General features: G+C 33.4%; 1 protein-coding gene across 1 annotated transcript; it reads right to left on the bottom strand.

Moving 5' to 3' along the window:
* Positions 1-1,999: 1,999 nt before the first annotated feature.
* LOC129880178 (uncharacterized) lies at positions 2,000-12,249 on the bottom strand. Its single transcript, XM_055954108.1, has 9 exons — positions 12,114-12,249; positions 11,140-11,262; positions 6,997-7,194; positions 6,083-6,161; positions 4,636-4,778; positions 4,264-4,377; positions 3,084-3,215; positions 2,440-2,553; positions 2,000-2,343 (listed from the first exon to the last, which is right to left on the bottom strand). Exons 1-9 carry the CDS (start codon positions 12,165-12,167, stop codon positions 2,293-2,295), a joined length of 1,008 nt encoding a protein of 335 aa, XP_055810083.1. The 5' UTR covers positions 12,168-12,249; the 3' UTR covers positions 2,000-2,292.
* Positions 12,250-13,482: the final 1,233 nt, after the last annotated feature.

Below are 13,482 nucleotides of genomic sequence, written 5' to 3'. Positions count from 1 at the left end.
AAGTTAAAAACTAGAGTAATTTGTAGAGGTGTGCATTCAATTCTTAGGTTTCTAGATTTAAAAAAGTGCAATCCAATTTGAGCTAAATTAAATTTGGAAAAAGGTCTAAAATACCTTTGAATAACAATATATATATATATATATATATATATATATATATATATATATATATATCATAATGACAAAAAATGAAAAGTGATGCAAATTGTACAAGGCAAGAACAATAACAATAGCAAAATAATGTGATGATCAATAGGCAATAACAAGACAACTATAAGTCTATACTGGCCCACCTAAGCCTACGACCAATCTTAAACCGTCACAAGATAAAACTGCATTCTATCCCTACTAGCCTTCTACCCTAATCCGCAATCTCCACTATTTTCTATCTAAGGTCATGTCCCCGGTGATATGATAATTAAGACAATCAAATAGTTATATTTATTAAACAGAAAAGGGTAAAAATTATACAATATTGAATCTCTTAAATATATTTTCTAATTTAAATTATGAATAGAATTTTAAAACATAATATTTAAAAGTATATTAATTCATGTCCAAACACAAAATCTAAAAACTAAATCATAATTAATGAAACAAGTTGAAAATGATAAACTCAAACTCTAACTCTAACTCTAACTCATAATCTAAATATATTAAAGAAATATATACATATTAAATAATTCAATTTTCTCGATCTTTTCGTTTTTATTTTGTTTTTCTCAATTCGAAACCAATCTTAATATGAAACCAATCCAAATTAAGATTTAATTTGATTTAATCCGAATAATGCACACCCCCAATAATTTTGAGGTATAAAGGTTAAAGCAAATAGTCACTTTCAGAGGATTCTTACAACTTGTTTGGATAATTGTTATATATAGTATTGTAGGAGTATTATATTATTATCATTTATCCTTGTTACATAATGTCATACATCATCAATCTAAAGAATAAACAAACTTATAAAATTATAAAGAAAAGTAGGGTATGGGGTACATATTATAGCAAAAGGTAGGATAATTGCTAAAATAAGAAAAAGAGAATAAGCGCTATCCATTGAGTAAAGAGAGGGTTTGCTACAGTGATTCAGGCGGTTGGTGGCCCCTTTGAGAGTTGCGGGTCTTCTTTTGATCAATTCCCAAACTGTTTCCCTAGTAAGGTCTGATTGTTATCCGTAAGTCTTGTTTTGACCGCGGACTTCGAACCATTTTAGGGGTGATCGGCACCATGAGTTATACTATAGTTGATTGATGCAAATTTTAATTCCAGCTCGCCCAGAAGAAGATAGACCCGCCACTATAGATTTGTCAATTTCCGAGCTTGGCCATTTTCAATTTTTTTTTCGTTTTCATATTGAAAAAGTAATAAGAATAAGAAGTGTTAAGCTTTTTATCATCCTGGCGTCAAGCTAATATTATAAACAATAAGAAATGGCAAAATAAGAAGAAAATAAAAAATGACATTTCATAGCAAATCAATCGTTACATAAGAATATATTTAACGATGTAATACAATTATTGTAAATATAATATTAAAAATAACAACAGGATACAATACAATAGGTAACAACTAACAATCATCCAAACAACTGTTAATGGTAAAATCTATGGAAAATATCAATTCATGTTCGGTGTCCACCTCAAATAAAAAACAAGTTGTAAAGGAATATATTCAATCGTTTCTTCAAATAGTATTAACTCATCAATGTTAAGTAATAAATCTTGGTGATAATACATATTATATTAATTAGCCATAAACACATAAGTTTCTTGTAAAATTACTAAGATAATTGACAACTACAACAACATACTCAGTGTAGTCCCGCAGGTGGGGTCTGAAGAATGTGAGGTGTACGCAGATCTTACCCCTACCTTGAGGAGGAAGAGAGGTTGTTTCTGATAGACCTTCAACTCGAGAAGGGGTTTGAATAGAACCACCCTCAGGCGGGTGACAACTGACAATCAATAACACTGCTAAATCAGTTACACTACAGAGATATCTGAAATCATATTCTTAATGTCAATCTTATATTGTTCCTTCAGCAGTAAAAGCCCTGCCTTGTATATATAATAAAATAACCTCCAATACACCACCCGAGTCCTTCACATAGCAACCTTTTAGAGGACCATAACCAACCCCGCTACAAGAAACCGAAAAAATAATAATTCAAAGTACTCTTGTGACCATCCAGTTATATAGTGTGCTTGAAGCAACCTGCAGTTTCTGTCTGGATTGATTGTTTGAACTCGTTGATATCGCACTATCAAAACCAGCAAGAAAGCAGGATGTCTAAGAAGATGTCTCTGTTAATTCTTCATCGAGGCCACTCTCTTGAATCAGCTGTTAACATTCAGAAGAATTTAGATTAGGACAGTCAAGGATATATTTCCTAGGACAGAATAGAGTTGAAGGATGATAGGCAGGAATTGGAAATACCAAGGAGCCAGCTCGCTCATATGCTTCCATTGCTTTAGGATCATCCTCGTCTGCATAGCCAACTTGCAATATCCGGGGACCATTCACTGACCAAAATGCTCTTCTGCCTGCTTCCTGCAATCAAGTCAACCATATCATACAGTCGCCTACAGAATCATCCATAGCAAAAGGAAAACTTCCCCAGACAATAAAATCTGTTGTTTCAAGGGATAAACGCAGCAACTGGCAAGTAGAAGGGATTCGTGAACTACTAATGTACAATAATTTTGCCATCCAACAGAGTAGAAGTAATGATCAATTCATACACAAAAGATTTCCTTTAAACATACATGGAAAATAAAGAGTGCTATTCTTGGACAACCATCTTCTACAATTGATCAAAAACTGTTTTTTTTTTGTTATAGTTAAAGTTCCGAAAAGTGAAGGATGGCTTGATAAATGGTTTCATTACACAGAACCATAGCTGCCTTCTATACACACATCTGAAAGTATAATAATTTTGAGATACTTAAATATGTGGAGCAAGAGGAGCTACTATTTCAGGTGGCTGGAAAAGCTATAATATGTGCTGCTTATTATCACAGCTGTAAGGGTTAAGATAAGCAAATGAAGCACATACAAAAATAAAATAGTTCAGATTATACCTGTAATATGAGCAAATAAATAGCCTCTAGCGCCTGTACACGAATTTCAGGATCAGTAATGTGTTCTCGTTCGATTGAGAGTGCACTTGCAAGCTCTAGTGGCATTTTTCGAGTGTCTTCCTCACTATAAACCTGTCAGAAGTTGGCCCATAAGAAAATACTCAATTCAAATGAAAAGGAATATGGAGAACTGAGACAAGAAAATTAATGTTTGACATATTTGTAACGAGTTACAGATAACTGGGAAGGAGACAAAGCAAGAAAGTAAAAAATATAGAGTGCCAAAAAGGTAAAAAGAAGATATGTTCTGTCATGGAAGATACTTTAAACTTGATAGAAAATCTAGATCAAGCCTTTTTAGCCTTTACCCAAGCAGCGAACCAAACAGAAATGATTCTCAGATCCACCTGCGCCTTTATTCCCATTTGAAACTTATTCTATTTGCTCCTCACTAACTTTGTTTTTCTATTGACTTAGGTCTTCTAAGGCATTCAGGTTACCAGATTAATGCTTAGCACACTCTGTCAGCAACACCATAATGTTACTGGCTAAATCCTAAAACAAGTAGTCCTTGACAAGTGAACAACTAAAACACAGCAACTTTGCACTTAACAGGATAAAAATCTTAACTATAGCAGATACTAATCAGCAAATCCAAGCAGAGAAACCATTCCCTTTTGTGTGCATTATGTAATGTCACGCACTGATAACTAGAATACACATAGTAACTCTCGGTATACTTGTTGAAAGAAATCTTTGTAGACAGTACTAAAACAAAGATGGAAGCCTTCCTATTCCATTCAAAGAAGAACCATTTACCTAATGGTCAGAATGAATTCTCGATAACAAACAACATTTCTTAGTTTTCGGATTTCACATTATCTGGTTGAACTTATCTATTTCTTCACATTCTTGAGCTATTTCAATCAGAGAGCGAGAGAACAATTAAATGATAGATCTCCATTGAGCATAATAATACTGACTTTGAGAAGATGGAAAAAATAGCTTTACAAGTCTCTAACAGGTTCCACGAAACAGAAACAGAAACAAATAAGTGTGATATGACAGTAAAAAGCAAAGACATGTCCATTCTTTCAAGTCCTCATTACAGAGAGATTTGAAGAGTACTGCCGAAATAAATGAATATCATTGACATCTTCCTTATATAGGTGCAAGTCACCTTATTTCCAGCAACAGGTAGGAGCAGAGCTGGCCATAAGAATTCAGAAATCAGAAGCAAATCTTGCAGTTGATTCTCAGCTTCAAAGCAGCAGTTGCGGATGGTTCCTGCAACCTATATCCAAAATCAGTGCACAATTTTTTTCCAGCTAAACTTCTTCTTATCACATGATTGTAAAACAAAGCTTTAACTATACAGTAAAAAAGCTGGATCAAGCCATATTGCTCAATCTAGAAGGCACGAGCTAAATATATTGGTGCTTGATGACACAATTTAAAACATTTTGAATTCAAAAACTTAATTTTAAAGCAGAAGTCCATGTATGCATGAAAAAAAAAGCCATCTTGAACTGAAAAATATCCTACCACATACCCCTCTCTTTCGCAACAAGCTCTTAGAATCATGCCGGACTATTTGCTTTAGAAGGCATCGTTTTTGATCAAGCAGAAGCTTTCTGCCCTGTTCCTTCTTAGAAATGTTGACAAGTACAGAAGCCACATGTTCAAAGGGATCAACTGATCACAAGGGAAAAAGAGATTTGTGGTAATAACAACAATAAAGATAACAACACTACGGAAAGTTAAGCCAATAATTTCTTGTTTGAGTTAAACATGCACCATGTTAGAGATATATTTAAGTTAGTACGACTTCTATAAAACTTAAGCTTTTTATGCCAAAAGATACCTTTTATGTACTAGCATCTTGAAATAATATATTTTGCTACACCTTCAACTTCCCCTAAGCAAGTAAATGTTGAGAAAAAGCTCTGTCAAGATTGAAGGTAGAAGGCCAAGGACAGAATCCAATTAGCATTATCGTAGAACAGACAGAGTTTACACAGCATTGCTCATCCACGGTGGAATATTTTCTAACTAAGTCTTTATAGCACCCAAAATTTAGTGAAATAAGTACTTCAATCATAAAAGATTCTTCTTCCTAGTAAAGTCTGCTAAGTTTCTTGCTACTCAATCGAGGATTTACCTTTTCTCATAAAACACAGAAAGTCACATGACTCACATCTGGTCAAATTTAATGCTCAGTGGACCAAAATTGCGTATAGAAATTGTGCTCCGGGTTTCAAGGCTTTTGGGTCAATCCTTCAAGTAGATGAGAAATCCATGAAAATTTACAACACTAATTTGTCGACTTAGACATTTTACCATTCTCAGAAAACAAATTGTTGACTTAGATTTGTTATCCATCTTAAGCAGAATAAGTTGAATTTAAGTCGAGTTCTCTAGCTAGGCAATCAATTCAAGTTCAAGTAACCAATCTGGAGGCATGATCCGGAAACAACCACCTTCCAGGTTCTCACTTTGTGTACAAGCTAAGCAAGGGTGTATCTGAGTTCAGCTGTAATCGTTTCATTTGTCGCCCTTTGTTATGGGGACCAATGTTGTCAAGGGCGCGCTTAAGCCTTGAAGCGAGGCTCAAAACGTGTTGAGCGCTTCGCTTAGTGCTATTCAGTGTCGTCATCAAGGTTCTAAGACATCTTTTTCCTTGTCAATGACCCTCATCTGAAGAGGCGACACTAAACAATTGCTATTTCACTTTATCATAAAAAAGAAAATTCAATTTCCTTGTTCATATATTTGCCGTCAGACTTGGACTAAACATATATATTTGTATTTTTTTTTCTCACTTTGCGCCTTTCTTCATTAAAGCCCACACTTTATTTGCGCTTAAAGCCACAACGGATCTTAGAGCTTTTTTGCGCTTTTGCTTTTGATAACACTGCTAGGGACTAAAGTATCAAAGAGCTTAAAACACGCAAAACAATCAATCTGGTTAAAGGGAAATAGAATGAAATTAAACATACCTTTTCTCTCATAGGAGGACGAACAAAATGATCTCACAAGTTTCATGACATATAAGCCATGCATCTTCTCATCTGCAGGCTGCCAATCACAGAAAGCAATCAGCATAATAAGCATAAGAAACCGATATATTTTAATGACGGTGTAAAAGAAACCGGTATTCAACTAAGCCATATTAATTGTGGAGAATCAATTACTACAACCTAACAGCAGGTAGAAAGTGTACGACGTGTTTTAAGATATTTATGGAACTCTTCTTGTTTCTTTTCTGTCCCTCAGTCTATCTCCTGTACAGGCATTTTTTTAATTTCTTTTTTTCAGCCAAATAATGACCAAAGAGGAGGGAAATGCAGAATCAAAACCTAATTTTTGCGAAGTTGTCCCATTCTATTTTCAAATGGGAAGGTTAAGTGTGGAAACTTTCCTCCATTATTGATTAACTTAAAAATGATACAGGACACAATTCGTAATTTATCTCATGACTGCATAAACAAGAATATTGACACATATAAGCAGCTTCAAAGTTAAACTTGTCGTAAACAAGAACCTAAGGAGAGTTGATAAGACCATCAAGAAAATCTGGGTGATAATCCCTACAATTATGTTTTGGTGTTTGTGGATGGAAAGGAATCGAAGATGTTTGGGGGAACCTCAACTCCAAATCACTCTAAGAGCTCGATGTTTGCTTAATCTTTTTTGTTGGACTAAGTTAACTTGACCAATTTTTGGACACACTTTGTTAGCTCCCTAGTTTTAGTTTGACATACATTGTAAAGGGGCTAATAATCTTGCACTTCATTTCTTTTGTAGTTTTGCATCTCTTTGATACTTTTTTAATGCAATACCTTAATTCATAAATTAAAAAAAAAGGCATTTACAGCTTTATTGCAAAAAAAAAAAAAAGATGAGAATTAACCTGAAGCAAAGAATCAATTCCAGCATCCAGCTGTGTGAGATTAACAAGGAGCATAATTAGCAGACTTGTGATTTCACAATCTTGCTTGAACAGGGTCTCCATTGATGTCCTAACCATATGCATATCAACCATCTTAGCTGCCAACTCTGGCTTTTGTGACAGATTTACCAGTGCTTGAGCCGCAGGTTCAGAAACCACCTGAATAGGTTTTTTGATACAAGAAAAGAATTAAAAAGGCCTTCTGGAGGCTACTGCGTAGTATAAGTATCAATACAAGAAAAGAAAATTAAGGCTGCCTTCTGGATGCTACTGCATAGTATAAGTATCAATACACGAAAAGAAAAATAACAAACATTCAATAAATTGAGTTTGATAAAAGAACTCAGGAAGATAAATGTTATATTCCGTATTTTTGCATTTTGGACTATTCGTGAGCTAACGGATACAAATTCAAGGACTTTTAATTTTGAATTTTAAAATGGCATGATTTATTATAAATGCCAAGTTATATGGATAATTTATGTGAAGTTAAACACAACTCAAGAAGGACCCTTGAGCCAATTCAAAGTGGAAGCCATCAAAAAGATTTTTTTTAAGTCACGTTTTCGGGTGATTTGACTTCGGGAGGCCATAACCTCTTTAGAATTTGGGAATTTGGGAAAACTCTCAAAACAAAAGTTGTAGATAATTGAAATATCTTTCCAACCATAGGTCGTGGGCCGAAATGTGATATCGGAATAATAAGATACAGACATTTTAAGTATGATGGGTCAAACTAAATAGTGAATTCGGCCCAACCCAATTCTAACTTGGGTCAAGCCCAATGCCCACGAAATTAAATCTAATTTTTTTTTGCTCTTCCTTCATCTTTTAGACCAAGACATATCTGGAAATTTCCAGAGAGAGTAAGAGAAGAGCAACCTAGAGAGAAACACCAACATCTACCACAATTAAAGCCCCGAATCTCAAAGCTCTTGAAGAGAAAAGTGTTGTACGTCGTGTTGCCTACAATTTGAGCTAAAAATCAGCCAATGAGGAGAAGATTTAATGTGGTTGCTGCACATTTAAGGTAATATTAAAGTCTCTTTTTCATTGTTAACAAGTTTAGTTAGAGTTTTAACGGATTAGAATGGAGAAAATAGCGTTATAAACTCGTTTGGTGATTTGTTGAGATTTATGAGTTAAAGGGTTGTTTTAGGTAGCCTAAATGGATGAAATTAGCTTAGTGATGATGTATAATAATGGTTGATATTGTTTTGATGTTGTTGATGAGTTGTTGTTCTTGAATTTGGAGGAAAAAGGTGTATGAAGATTGTGAGTGTTCAAATCCGTTTTTGGGATTGTGTAGCTGGTAGTAATTCTGGAATATCTCATTGTGTAGACCTTTGATTTTAGATATTAAACATGTTTAGGAAAGCTAATACACGTACCTACAACTCTTATGTTTATGTTGTAGTCTATATCTGTTGTTATTATGTCAAAAAAAAGGGGATGAATCATGAGACAAATTCTGTCCAGATTCTGGATTGAAAAATCCCTCATGTATAGCTGTTAGTGTTTTGATGATATCTTTTTGTACAAAATGAGTTTTGAATTGATTTCTTTTGGGTTGCAAACTTAAAACATAGCTCTAAAAGTTTCATGAAGGTCATCAAGTCCAGTTTTGCCATTTTTAATTTCAAAATTTGGATACAACGTGAGGTACTCGGTTTTCCGAGCTTACTTTTTTGGGTAACATAATTCGGGTGGCAACATTCTAGGCTTATTGTCAATAATAAATCTTGTTTTATGTCAATATTTTGGATTGTTGATATTACTTGATGATTATATGGTTGATTTGAAAGTGGGGAAAGTGAGGGGTATAGGGGAGGTGCTGTCTAATTTTTTTTTAGAAATAACCTACTAACGGTAGAGTACATTTTATTCTTGTCCATAGCTTAATCATAGTGCTTAACGTTTTAATATAGGTTGAGAAAATATTGGGCAACATATTCGTGTAAACGCTAAAGGTATGTAAAGCTAACCTTTCTTTCTTTTGGCATGATCTTATGAAACAAATGGACGACGAATGTATAGAATTCCAACGAAGCTCTTATTCTTAGATATACTAGGATGGCGAATGTTCTCAATTTTCAGAATTTATATCGATATGTCTTGATTCATATGTATGATTCCAGCCATCCAAGTTGGTATAAGTCGTATTTTAGTATAGATCATACTTCTGTATAATTCATATTTGGAATAATTTATAAGGTCAATCGGAGGTTACTTGAAATGAATATTGTCTTGATTTTCAAATGATGGTTCATTTGAATTATTCTATTGAGTCTCAAATGATGATTTAAATGCATATAGTTACTCACTACTCTACTCGTACATGCCTTAATGTATCTTTCCCCGAGTCCCTGGCCGGGTATGTATTCGTGCACAGTTTCACTGCATAATTCACCGAGTTCCTCACTAGAGGGTCGGGTACGGTATATATGTATATGATGATATGACATGAGGCCATGATGGGCTAAATATGATATGTATGTATACGACAGATTCACTGAGTCCCTAAAGGGACGGATATGATATATGATATAAGCATACATGACTTTATTTCATAAGGTACAGGTATAGTGACTTCTTGAGTATCATACTTATCTCGAGAAACCTCTACTTTAGCTATGATGTTTCTTATTGTATTTTATGCTTATATACTCAGTACATATGTTGTACTGACCCCCTTTCTTCGGGGGGCTGCGTTTCATGCCCGCAGGTACAGATACTCATTTTAGAGAGTCGCCAGCTTAGGATTCTACTCAACGGGTTTGAAGTGCTCCATTGTCTCGGAGCCTGAACTTGTGGTACTAATCCTTATAATGTATATATTTGTGTATTTAGGGGTACGACGGGGCCCTGTCCCATCATATGCTATTGTTACTCTTCTTAAAGGTCTGTAGACATATGTGTGGGTTTTATATAGATGTTATCCGTTTGTACTGGTATGACTCATGTTTTGGAACGTTCCCATTCGTAGTGGCAGCCTTGTCGGCTCGCGTTATGTATATAGTGGGACGTTCGTACATGTAATGAAAGCTTTGTCGTCTTACGCACTATGCTATCTTATTTTTGATAATTGTGACTCCAGGAGACAGGTGGTTTCGATATACATGTATATGTGTTGGTTTTGAGACGACGCTCCATCCGTATAAATTTCATGTCATATGGGTGTTGATCGATTACAGATAACAGATGTGTATATGAGTGTCCAATTCGGACACCAGTCACGGCCTACGGGGTTGGGTCGTGACAATAAACCACGATCATGGGATGAATAAAGTAACAATAAATTTGTCAGATTTGCACACAATTAGTATGCAAAGAAAACAAGGGCTTCACAAGAAAAAAAGTGATACCATATGTACATCCATCAATTTGGAAAGGTTCATATTTTCAAGAGATCTCATTCAGCTTTGTCTTGTTCTAGCTTACTTTATGCTAGGAAAGACTTTTTTTTTTAAAAAAAAAAAGGTTTCGTGCACAATTTAATTTTGGCATAAAATCTTTCTAAAAATTGGAATAAAGTATTTGCAAAAATTAAGTTAATTTTGTACAGTGAACTTTGGTACTATAACATAATGTTTGTTTCTTATCTTTTCAAAGTGATATTTAAAACATCATTGATATAGCAGTGAGTTAGTGTTTGCACAGTGAACTTTGGTGTTTTCGAAAGTCTTTATTTCTTCATCAAAAAAAGGGGAAAAGAAAATTTTCTAAATCGTTTCTCTATCACCATGTTAGGATATGGATGGTTATGCATAGTGTATGCAACTATCAATATTAACTACAGCAGTTCAAGTTTACACAGACAAAGAACTAATCCCTCCTTAAGATTCTTTTAAATGAAACAGAAAATATTAAAAACATCCAGCCATTATAACAGTTAAAAAAAAATCTTTTTTATTTATGTTTTTTCTTTTTTCTATTGTGTGTGTGTGTGTAAGGCGTGGGGTGAATGGGGAGGGTTTTCAAAAGTTGAAGTGTCACTTATAACTCTGAAGAAAATGGATAACTTGTTTAACTTTTCTTGTCCCAAGCATACATAACATGAACTTTATAGATGTAATCATACAACATTTTAGAAGATACTGCTACCTTTTTTTCACCAAGAAGGCGAGACAGAGAGGGAAGCACAGCATTAGAATACTTGCCAAGAGATTCCAAGCCATCCTCAGAACCAGTATAATCACGAACAATATCAACCGCTATTTTTTTCACCTAAAATCATTGTTCAAACATACATATACCAAGAAAATTCAATAAGACTACCGAATTCAAAGCAATTAGCTGTAACATGAAAAAGGTTTACACCAGTTCAGTTGCACATTGAAAAATTCTAACATCTCTTTTTTTGTGTGGGGAAACACACTGCTTTTTTTACATATATCATTGTTCAACATGCACACTGGACAAATAAAGCCAAAAAGATTAACCACAAGTCAGTTCCACATTAGACATCTAACAAAAGATTCTTACTTTTTTTGACAGTTACTTTTTTCACCAAAACCGTAGCTCAAACATATACCAAGAAGCTCAATAAAACGAGAAAAATCCAATAGCAAATCATCTACGATGAAAAAGGTTCACCCCCAAGTTAGTTCTATATCCTAATTTAAAATTTATCCAGAAAGATTCTTCCTTTTTTCGAAAAACACAGCATTTTCAGCTAAACCATTCTTTAATCATACATATCCAAAAGTTCACCAAATGGATAAAAGAAGTCAATCCCATTAAATAAAGACGAAAAGGGTTCGAACCCATTACATTCCCACATTAGACAATTAAGAGAATAAGCTAATTTTTCACCAAAAATCATTCTTTAAACATCCCATAGCAAGAATTATTAGTAATTGACTAAAAACTCAAATAAAAAAACTGTAAAACGAAAAGGGTTCTTACCAATCGGTCCAAATTTACTAATTTTTAAGAAAAGATACTTCCTTTACATCAATCAATCAAATTGAAAACAGGTGAAAAGGGGGAAAATCGAACAAATTGTACTCAAGAACATTAATGAGTAAAATTATTAATACAAAAAGGATTAAAGGGTATTAGGTTATGATAGTTACTGGAGGAGAAGGGGATGAGAGAAAGCCAATCAATTCTTCTAGCTCCGTCGCCATTTGATTTGGTGGTTTCCTTCTTCACCTGGCGGCAGTTGCTGGCTGCTCTACTGATGGTTAGCTCTGTTTTTCAAGATTTTTACATTCAGGTTTTTAAAGGTACGACGTCGTTGCGTGCTGGAAATAGTAAAAACAAATTTGGGATAATTTCAAATATGTACCAAAAAGTTAGGTATTAATTTATAAAAATATAGCAAAGAAAATAATAAGATGAAATATAGTCAAATTCGTTATTTAGCCACGGTTGATCTCTATTTAGCCATGACAAATAATGTTATTTTTTACTTTTTATTAGCCACGGTTTATTTTCGTTTTTTATTAGTTGCGATTGATCGTGGCTAAATAACTAGATTTTTTTTTTTACTAATTAACAATTAAGTAGTGTATATGTAATATATTAATATTGTATAGATAGAGTATAAACATGTATGGATATTGTATCAATGGTGTACGAACATGTATATGTGATGTATAAATATTTATGTAGTGCATATGTAATGTATCGATATTTGTATAAATTGTTATGTAGTGTACATGTAATGTATCGATGTTCTATAAATAATTATGTAGTGTATATATATAATGTATCGATATCATATAAATAGCTATATAGTGTATATGTAATGTATCGACATTGTATAAATCATGTATAAACATGTATCGATATCGTATAAATGGTATATAAATACGTATATATAATGTACAAATAATTATGTAGTGTATATGTAATATATTGATACTGTATAAATGCATATAATCGTGTATCAAATTATATAAACAATTATGTAATATATCGATATTTATTTGATTATCATCCATTATCACCTTAATAAATAAATAAAAATAAATGAAAAATAAGAAAACGATATAATATTCATTTCTCACAAAAGTGAAACAATTAGAAAAGGAAAAAAGTTTTTTTTTTAAAAAAAAAAGCTATAAAGAAAAAAAAAGTTTTTTAATAGCATTAACTGTGGTTAAATAGAGATAAATTGTGGCTAATGTATTAATTAAATCAAATATGACCCTTTTATTTGAACTGAGCCATTTTGGTAATTTTGTAAAGTTGGGCTAGAAAAGTTTAAACAAATGGTATTGGTTGTCACTAGGTGCAATTTTTCTTTTTCTTGTGGATTCACATCGCGTATGGCCTCATTCGAAAAGAATCGCTTACTAACAAGGATTTTTTTATATCGGGGCTCGAATTCGAGACTTTTAATTAAGGAGAGCAGTCTCATACACTGCACCACATCCCTTGGTAGTAAAAAATAGCGATTATGATCCTTGTGTTATTTCTTAATTCTATTTTTGGTAC

Source organism: Solanum dulcamara, chromosome 2, assembly GCF_947179165.1.
Source record: "Solanum dulcamara chromosome 2, daSolDulc1.2, whole genome shotgun sequence".
NCBI lineage: Eukaryota > Viridiplantae > Streptophyta > Magnoliopsida > Solanales > Solanaceae > Solanum > Solanum dulcamara.
This window is presented reverse-complemented; position numbering and strand designations above follow the sequence as displayed.